This window comes from Electrophorus electricus, chromosome 10 (assembly GCF_013358815.1).
Source record: "Electrophorus electricus isolate fEleEle1 chromosome 10, fEleEle1.pri, whole genome shotgun sequence".
NCBI classification, from domain to species: Eukaryota; Metazoa; Chordata; class Actinopteri; order Gymnotiformes; family Gymnotidae; genus Electrophorus; species Electrophorus electricus.
This window is the reverse complement of record NC_049544.1, coordinates 5442602-5451814: the sequence shown is the minus strand read 5'-3', so window position 1 is coordinate 5451814 and position 9213 is coordinate 5442602. Positions and strand designations below refer to the sequence as shown.

Sequence of the window (9213 nt, the reverse complement as noted above, 5' to 3'; positions counted from 1 at the left end):
TTTCATTTGTCCATGTATGTGTTGGGTGATATCTCGATTTCTGACATCTCTCCCACTACTGTGACGAGGTTGCTTTACTTTTTTTCCACACCCATAAGACCAAGATACAGAAATTAAACTTGTAACAAATAATTGTTTAAAATTCACAGATGAACAGACCTAGTGATGGTAATTTACGATTTTCTTTACGCTCTCATTTTTGTTAAATGAAAATGTCATAGCGCTAGTAGGTTTAACTTCACACCAAGCAAGTGAGTCCCCTCTAGCGGTCAACAGATAATACTGCCAGTGCCACAGCTTTTTCAGTCTCCAGGCTTTGGGAGACTCTTAAATGGGCAGACATCTCGACTCAATAAGAAAGTAAGATATGACATGGCGGATGTAGGGATTCAGGGTGGGTACTGAGACAATGACCTCATCGTTAAAAAAAACATCAATCGATATTTTTAAGAATAGCATCCTGTGTAGTTCGATATACGTTCAGAATTTAATCCACGAGAGATTTCATTAGTCGAGGTTTTGCTAAGGGTAAACGCCGTCTCTCTACCCATGGTTTCAGGTTTTATTAAGCTGGTCTGAGAGTTGTCTGAGACACCAAAAGTCAGTAGTTTGCATACTTTCATGCTGAAACTATTCATTTACCGTACGTCTTGTGGAAAAGATACTGTAATCTTATTTTAGAAGGGACCACTAATATAATGACACCATGATTTTTATGCGCTTACGTGACACTACGCAAAATGATTCCGTGAACTCGGGAATCACCTGCGGTCATATAAATTGCTTACTTTACTTTACTTTATAAATGCATATTATTGCTACAAAGCTCGCCACCAAAGAAAATAATTTGCTATTAATTATTCATCAACTACATTTGCAGCTCGTCAAACAACCAGTTTCAGAATATCCTGTTCTTTCCGGACGCTCTAGGGATGCGCCGCCGCTTTAAGGGCTCCCCCTCCCCCCCCCCGCACTTCCGTCTCCCAATCGGCCATTTTTAATTTAACTCATTCATGAAAAGTTATGTAAACACAACATGGGCATTAAAGCCATGTCGGCAGCATCATCATCGCATAATAAATCCAGCGGGTGCTAAACTGTAACGGTACCGCTAGCTGACTTTTTGGAATAGAGTGGTACATTGTTTTCTGCGCGATTTCGAGCCTGTCAGCCGCACTGGGACTAGCCTCTGATAAAAGAGCCGCGCCAGTCAGGTGGGCCAGCAGCCAGTTCCACCTTTCTTTAACCGCGGCCTTGCTTTACCATTGCTATTAAAATTAATGATTCAGACGTTCGCGCTCTTAACGTGCTTTCTTCACAACAGGACAGCATTCTCAGTGTATCCAAAAGATCACATTAAACGTTGCATTTGAATAAGATAATAGGGCAGGTTTTTTGTTTTTTTTTTACAGAAAACTATTGTGTGATGTATTAAACTATTCGGTATCCGTTGTTTGTCACAGTTGTTTGTTAAATATAAGTATTTTAATCTTTAAAAAAAATCGTAAAATATAGTATTTTCTTGACTCTCCCCTCTCTTGAGTTGTTAACGCAGAAATACTAGAATAGCTCCCTGTGTGTGTTTTCACGAACAAGGAAATGTGTATGTATGTACAGAAAACCCCTGGAGAGGAGGAGACTAGAAGTGTCATACATGCTTGAGTTCGGTGTTTTCACTAAACTTTTTCAGTGTGTTAAAACAGAAGACCGGAGTCTGCATTTCTTCACCGATGACATTTATTGTCGTTGTCATTCCTTTATGAGAGCAACATTTAGCGTAGTTTCACATCGCAGTCAAACCTAGGAAATTCCAGCTAAGTTACAACGCCTGACCTTCAGTCTCCACCGTGCAGCACAGGCTTGCAATTACAGCATATGGGGATTGTAAATAAGTGAAGTTAAATAGCTTCACAAATACGAGGATTCAGTATGGCGTGTGCTCCTTACAGTCGTAACATTTATATCGAGGTCGCCAACAGTGCCTTCTGTATGTATCACGCACAAAGTACAATAAATAGCTTGCATCAAAAGACAACAAAAACGACTTGGTTTTAATTAATTCCAGTCTAATCACTTAAATCTAACCGTAACATTTTTAATCACTAGTCATAATTCTGAAATGACTGTTGACATGTTTTCAGCAAAACATGAGGAAAAAACAGAATGTGAAAAACAGGAAGGCGGAGGAGACTACCGTTGTCCAGGAGTTTGCCGTGGAAAAAATAATTCGAAGGAGAGTCAACGATGGAAAAGTCGAGTATTATCTGAAGTGGAAAGGCTTCACAGAGTGAGTGTACAGGAGTGTGTTACAGAGTGGCTATTTACACATGTTTTTAAGGCCTTGAGTTGGGTAACTCAACTTCCTGTCAGGTCTAGAAGAGTCTACCTGCCTTGATCTTTCAAATTCAACCCAAAATTCTTGAACAAGATGCCTCTGATGTATAAATCTAATGTAAATGAAAGGTTCTTGTTCAGTGCTGAAATAAAGCCTGTGGTTTAGGCTGTGGTAATTCCATAACGCACACCCCGACCTCTTGCCAGCTAGAATCTAAGTTAACATCATTAACTCAGGGAGATTATTTCTTGCTGTTTGCACATGGTATTTTGCGAATATTAACCAGGTCTGCTCTGTCTCCTCAGTGCTGAGAACACCTGGGAACCAGAGGACAATCTTGACTGTCCGGAGCTGATTGAGGAGTTCCTCAGGAACTTGGCTGTCTCGGGTGAGACTGGGAGAGGGGACAGTCCTGCTCCAGAGCCTGTTATCCAACCCAAGGAAGAACTAACTGAGTTTGATGCTGATGTAAGTGTCTATGCCAGTGGTAAACAGACCCATATAGACCATATATATTTACACCACACCTTTGGGAATGACCCATGACTAATAATCACCAAAAATATTCTGATGCAATCAGTATGGTAGTTTCCAGATATGCAATATGTTCTAGAAGTTCAAGAATTTGGTCCCGACGTCAGGGTTTTTTTTTGTAAACACTAACACTGCTCTTATTTTCTAAACTGGTGGTCCATCAGCAGCAGAGTGAGTTGATAGAGCGTGAGGCCAGTGATCCCGGGGACTGTGACCCAAAGGCCGTTGCCGAGCAGCCCCCCACCCCAGAGCCGGAGTGCATCATCGGGTCCACGGCCAGACACGGAGAGCTCATGTTCCTCGTCAAATGGCACGGATCCTCCGCTCTATGTTTTCTTTTTTTGGCTGTACAGGAATATTAGCCACATGCTAATGGCAGTTCTCCTGCCCTTGCAGGAGAGACATGGATGACGTGGCTCTGCTGTCAGCCAGGGAGGCCAGCTCAAGGTGGCCACAGATGGTCATTGGGTTTTATGAGGAGAAGCTGACATGGCACGCAGAAGAGGAACAGTGATGAGAAAAGTGGAAAATGCCTCCTTTCAACATTTCCTCTTGATCACGCCTCCCCATGAACACATTTCACTGTGTGACTTACCATTGTTGTGAAAATTTGTGAATCCCTGCACCACTGTGAAACTCACCCTAGCACACTGAGCCTGTAGAGGAATAGGATTTCCTGTTGAGATACACTGTAGCATGCTGTTTTGCAAATCATTCACACGAAATAGACTAGACATAGTGTGTGTGGTTGGTTTATCAATGCTGCGTTTATCTGTTGTTTTGAAAAGTGTTTTAGTAGTTTGCTGTAGTTGTAATATGACTTGAAAAGACTTGAGGGACGACAGAAGCTGCTAAGTCCTGGGCTGATACAGTCCTAGTAAGGACCTGGAGCGGCCGTTGTCATGAGGAGAGTTCACTCATCCTGTCTGTGTGTGTAAACCCCAGTTTTAGCGCTTACTCTACTGTGATTAAGACCAGTGATCTGTGAGGTCAGAGCTTGTAGCTTTGTTCATTTGCACAAAAAAAAGTGTAGCCTGAAATCAGTTTTTCCTTAGAAGTAACTTAATGTCTTATGCCAGCTCCATTATGGTGGTGCTGCTGTCTTGTTTGCAAAAAGTGGTTTTATCACTTTCATGTTCTGTTCATTGGACAGTTGTGTGGAGTAGGTAACTCCCGGTGCTTAATAAACGTCAACTTACCTCAAAAAATGATCTTGTTAATCTCATTGAATGCGTAATCACTAGTAATTGCAGAATTTTACTGATTCTATGTACTATACACGAGAGCCTAAATGAAAACCTGTGGAAACCAGAGAAGACAATCCTGCTCCAGAGGCAAAATGTGTGGTATTGAGGTCTGTGGTACAAACACATTCTCAGAAATCTTATATCCTATGGTGATAATGATGGTACAAATGTTTTAAATTTTACTTATTTAACTGATGTGTCCATCTTTGGATTGTGTAAAAACTGGTATGGCTGAAGCAACCAGCCAGCCAAAGTGGGAACTACTATCTTTCCATAAAAAAAACTCCGATGACACAGATATTTTGATCCCACAAACTTCCCTTTTCGTTTGTCGACTTCTCATTCTACTTCACACGCATTACATCTCTGTCTGAGTGAAAAGCATCTTGCTGTGCCACTCCATCCCAACTTGTAGTCCCATGAAAGAATTTATTAATGTGTGGGTGCGGGATCCCCGCATTCAGAAGGAGGACTTCTGGCATGCTTATATGGATTTTGAAATCTGCATACATGTAAGTGTACCATCTCACACAAGATGACCACTATTACTCTGGGTTGGAATTGCTATAAGTAGGTTTTACTGGTAGAGTGGCAGTAATTGTGTGACTCTTTTTTCTTAGACGAACAGTTTGGCTTTCAATAAGAAGAGCTCTTGTGTGCGGAGGAGGTACAGTGAGTTTGTGTGGCTGAGGCAAAAGTTGCGGAAAAATGCCTTGCTTCTGTACGTACCCCTGGGATGACGTGGCTCGGGATTATTAAGACAGTACTGATTCAAAGTATAGTTGTATTCACTATAGAGCTTTGTCTTTAATATTCACCTAGTGTTGAATGGTTTTAAAGAAAATTATTAAATATTAAATTTCTTTTAAAAATAAATATTTGCGTATTTTATATACTCATTAATGTCTTTATAAAGTGATCTCGTACACTTCTAACCTAGTTTGCCCTAGATCTTATGTACGCCCTATATAATGTGCTATTTTTATATGGTGTTACATGAATAACATGGTATAGGTTAACCATGCTGCTGTGTTAATGGGTTGGTTGGATTGTGGTGTGACATTCAGAGTGCATCTACCCGAGCTTCCCCCAAAGAACCCCTTCTTCAGTCTGAACAACGCCCGAATGATCGCCGCCCGCATGGATGGCCTGAGGCGATTCCTAGAAGAGTGAGTGTCCTGGGAGAGCAGGCAGCCTGCAGACATCAAAACCTGTCTGAACGGAAGCTGAAGGTCTAGCCATAAGCCACCTGCAAGTAATTCTTGTCCCACTGTGTGTCGTGCAGGATCGTGTGCAGTCCTATGCTGCTGTCTGACAGCTGCCTCCACCTGTTCCTGCAATCCCAGCTGAGCGTGAGGAAGATGGAGGCGTGCTCTCAGGGCAGGAGCGCCTACACTGTGGCTCAGGCCATCGAGAGCTATTGCGCCCAGGGCCAGCGTTTTGGCTTGGACCCCAACTTACATGTGACGGAAGAGATTGATTCAGAGTGACTAGCTCATAATCGCGTGGACCTTTAGTAATTGGCCTTCGAACTGGGCCGGAACAGGGTCGCATTCAATCACGGTTCACTGCGTTTGCCACGGAAGCATGAATCCAGGACATATATGAAGAAACGATGAATGTGCATGGGGATGTACTTGTTAAACCATCATTTGTAATCTTGTGCCTTTCCAAAGCTGTTCCTTTTTTCTGCAGTCCTGAATGTTGTGCGTTAATTATAATCCCGTAATCTCCTTAACCACTTCACATGGGACCAGAGCCCATCCTAGCAGCACAGGGCGCAAATAGTGGGAACCAACCCTGAACAGGGAGCCAATCCATCACAGGTGTTCAACATAATATTTTAATACTACTGCTCATCAGTACAACTAATAAGATTAAGAATATTATACACATTGGCTGAATGTACAAATGTACAAATATAAATATGGTCTCGTATGTTATATTTTGTTGTTGGAACCACAGACAAGGTTCGAGGAAGTACTTTACTCTGTGCTCATGTACAAGCACACCGAAATGACTTTAGTGCTCAGAGTCATTCTAGAACTTAGTTCGAACTCAAGCCTATATATTATAGCAGGGTTTGGCCATAATAAAGATCATGACCTAAATACGTGTAAAGACCTGATTTAATGATGCTTTAAGATGCTTTGCGTGTTTTTGCCAGCAGATGGCACTTCTGCTCTGCTTGGTTTCTCCACTTGGTGCAGCTACACACTGTTGAGAGCTTCGGTGCTCCAGCCTGCGGTCTTCTGTTATCAGTTTCGAACAGCCCTGCCACACAGCTCATTTGAATGTGGTTTTAACTGTTTTTTTTTTTTTTAACTATTACATATTGAAGGCTTTGATATTTTCAGTGACCTGGAACGTGGTATGGGGGGTTGTCACCTTGTGTGAAGCCTGTCTTTGAAATGTGGCACATGAATCAGGGCAACGTGCAGAACCTATATGGCATCTCTGAAACAACATCATATTATGGACCTTCAAAACCAAACAAAGGCTGTTAAACCCAAACCTAGTTGTGTTCATCATTTCTTTGTTATCTGTTGTAAGTGAGAGAGGGTCTTCAGCTGCTCCACTCTCAGGTCTCTCTCTCCTTTCTCGTTCCATTAAAGACTCGTATGCTCACGCTCACCCTTAAGCTTGAGACGTTCCAGTAATCGCAGTCCCCGAACGCCAGCTCTGCTCCCAGCCGTGCGTGTAAGGACCATGTCAGCTGCCTGCCACTACCTTTCTAACGACGGAGAGCGTCTTAATAGGCTCCCCATGCAGTCAGCTGCCTCTTAGCAGAGCTGGCAGGTCCGTGCCCAAGGAACTCCCAGCGGACACACACACACTGACTTTTCCAGAGCTGTGTATGCGTGTGCGATACACGTGCGCAAGAGAAAGAAGCAAAGAGAGAACGAGATGTGTGTGAAATGTCTCTGTATGTATGTAAATGTGTGTGTGTGTGTGTGTGTGTGTGTGTGTGTGTATTATGAGACAGATGTGCAGCTCTTGCTGCAGGGTGAATGGCCCACCGCGTTGACAGCACTTGTCCCAGTGTGGTGCTGTGTGTTGGTTAATGTCATTAAGCTGTCATTCTGTCCACCTACCGGTCTGACACAGTCGGCCCCTCCGCCGACTTCTTCACGAGCCGGATTAGTCATTCAGTGGCCCAGTCAGAGCAGGTGACATTTGAGTCATACCGCACCATGCACGTCGTGGGCTTTCCCATGGGCCGGCTCCTTCTACTGTTTGCTGCGGTTATAAGTCATGCTGGCATGAGGCAGAATAACATTAAAAAAAGGTCGGATGGTTAGTTTACAAGGCACTTTGCATGAGTTAGGACCATTCTCATACTGAAAGATGCTGAGCGCTTGACTCATACTCCTGCTTTTTAGCACCACTACATAACATGCTTTTTATTGGATGACCTGAAAACACTGACAGACTCCATGTTGCTCAAACGGATAGAATAATAACCCCAACAAGGGAGTGTTTACTTCCTGCTTTCCATTAAGGATTTAGAGCTCCCAGAAATCTACTACATTTATAAATATCTGAACACCTCACAGAAATTCCATATTGTGAATGAAGGTCATGAAATGAGGACTTGTGGAATATTCCAGAGCCCTAGAAAAGCGGGGTAGTAGTCAGATTTATGGAAGTAATGTTTGGAATTTTTGATTCTCATCGGGCCAGGTGGAGAGGCAGTGCAGCAGCGGAGCTCATTTGAATCATAATTTCATTTGATCTTTCTTTGCACTCTTTCCTCTTTTCTGCCCTGTTTTAAGTTTCATTAACTTAACTATCTCTCTCTCTCACTCTCTCTCATATATATATATATATATATGTATTCTTTTTTCATCAAAAAAATCTCAGTATCAATTTCATCTGCTGTTCTTTTACCACTTACTCAGTGTAAAAGATGATGAAACCCTACGTTACGCTTTCATTACCCAACACTGCAATTCTCTTTTTGTAGCCAACTCTGGTAAACCCTAAATATACATCACCTAATCCAACCTTTAGTTGCTAGGGTCATCACTTACGCTAAGCATTCAACTTAAGTTACACCAACACTTACACTGCCTGCTTCATCCTGACTCAAGGATAAATTTCTTTTTCTTAATTATTAAAGCACTGCACATTGTCTCCTTATCTCACGCCCTTACACTCCAGCACACATACCCAGTTCCTCTAGTGTTAGTCTACTGCAGCTCTGGCCTCTGGGGGATTGGTCCAGAACATCCAGTGCTATGGGCTATGAGCCAGTGCTATTCCTGTCTCAAATACTATTCCACAGAGTCAGAAACGCCTCTTTTTTCTATGGGCTCTTTCAAGACACAACAGATAAAATACCCTTTCTTACTATAAAATCACAATTACAACAATTTCCCCATCACTCTATTAACTTACCTTAATTTTTTTTCATTCCTCTGCAAGTGACTTTGAATTTAAGGGCAATAAAAGGGTTACATAAATAAAGGAAGTTATTATTATTATTATTATTATTATTATTATTATTATCTGTTAATGTGTCATCACAGAATTTTTTTACAGGCATTTCAAGTAGTTTAATTCATATTTTTGGTCTTGTGCCATTTTTGAAAGCTCCATACCTGTGTGTGTGTGTGTGTGTGTGTGTGTGTGTGTGTGTGTGTGTGTGTATGTATGTATGTGTGTGTGTGTGTATGAGTAGCAGAGACTACACTATTCTACATTGTTCTAATGTCATACGTCACAAGCTCTAACATGTCTGACACATTTGGTACATTAATTAGATTATCGTGTCGTCCTGAAATGATGGCGATATTCATTATAAATTCATAATGAGGAGAAACAAAGGGCCCCTGTTTGCGTGACGGACAGGTAAAGGCACCTTTGGCCTGCCTCCGCTTGCTATGGACCCACAGGGCAGGGCCGAATGTGCAAAATTGGAAACGGGAGGACTCTCTACTGAGGCTGTCTTATTAATCCTCCCAGGTTCTGTCGACTCGGTCTTAAAGTATGTGTATGTGTGTGTGTGTGTATGTATGTGTGTGCGCGCACTGCTTACATTACCCCTTTCACACAGAGTGGTAATGAAGCTGTCACGGCTGCTGCCGCAGTGTA

The 9213-nt window shown here is 42.3% G+C and overlaps 2 protein-coding genes across 5 annotated transcripts; both read left to right on the top strand.

Moving 5' to 3' along the window:
- Positions 1-307: 307 nt before the first annotated feature.
- Positions 308-4080, top strand: cbx3b (chromobox homolog 3b). Of its 4 annotated transcripts, none has more exons than XM_026999950.2 (5): positions 308-360; positions 2142-2287; positions 2641-2803; positions 3034-3179; positions 3266-4080. In XM_026999950.2, the coding sequence occupies exons 2-5, from the start codon at positions 2148-2150 to the stop codon at positions 3381-3383; spliced, it is 567 nt and encodes a 188-aa protein (XP_026855751.1). In that variant the 5' UTR covers positions 308-360; positions 2142-2147; the 3' UTR covers positions 3384-4080. The 4 variants fall into 4 exon arrangements, with proteins under 4 accessions (XP_026855751.1, XP_026855750.1, XP_026855752.1 ...); XM_026999949.2 differs by having other exon boundaries at positions 315-394; XM_026999951.2 differs by lacking the exon at positions 308-360 and adding an exon at positions 1001-1214 and having other exon boundaries at positions 3037-3179.
- A 373-nt stretch (positions 4081-4453) lies between these two features.
- Positions 4454-6625, top strand: snx10b (sorting nexin 10b). The gene is made up of 4 exons (XM_027000029.2): positions 4454-4628; positions 4737-4837; positions 5184-5285; positions 5402-6625. The coding sequence occupies exons 1-4, from the start codon at positions 4536-4538 to the stop codon at positions 5604-5606; spliced, it is 501 nt and encodes a 166-aa protein (XP_026855830.2). The 5' UTR covers positions 4454-4535; the 3' UTR covers positions 5607-6625.
- The last annotated feature ends 2588 nt before the right edge of the window (positions 6626-9213 follow it).

What these genes read in the sequence shown, in the direction of transcription:
- cbx3b (XM_026999950.2), top strand. Translation starts at nt 2,148, where the DNA reads ATGAGGAAAAAACAGAATGTGAAAAACAGGAAGGCGGAGGAGACTACC. An exon ending in AAGTGGAAAGGCTTCACAGA is followed by an intron (nt 2,288 to 2,640) that starts GTGAGTGTACAG and finishes CTGTCTCCTCAG; the next exon opens with TGCTGAGAACACCTGGGAAC. An exon ending in TAACTGAGTTTGATGCTGAT is followed by an intron (nt 2,804 to 3,033) that starts GTAAGTGTCTAT and finishes GTGGTCCATCAG; the next exon opens with CAGCAGAGTGAGTTGATAGA.
- snx10b (XM_027000029.2), top strand. Translation starts at nt 4,536, where the DNA reads ATGAAAGAATTTATTAATGTGTGGGTGCGGGATCCCCGCATTCAGAAG. An exon ending in ATTTTGAAATCTGCATACAT is followed by an intron (nt 4,629 to 4,736) that starts GTAAGTGTACCA and finishes CTTTTTTCTTAG; the next exon opens with ACGAACAGTTTGGCTTTCAA. An exon ending in CGGAAAAATGCCTTGCTTCT is followed by an intron (nt 4,838 to 5,183) that starts GTACGTACCCCT and finishes TGTGACATTCAG; the next exon opens with AGTGCATCTACCCGAGCTTC.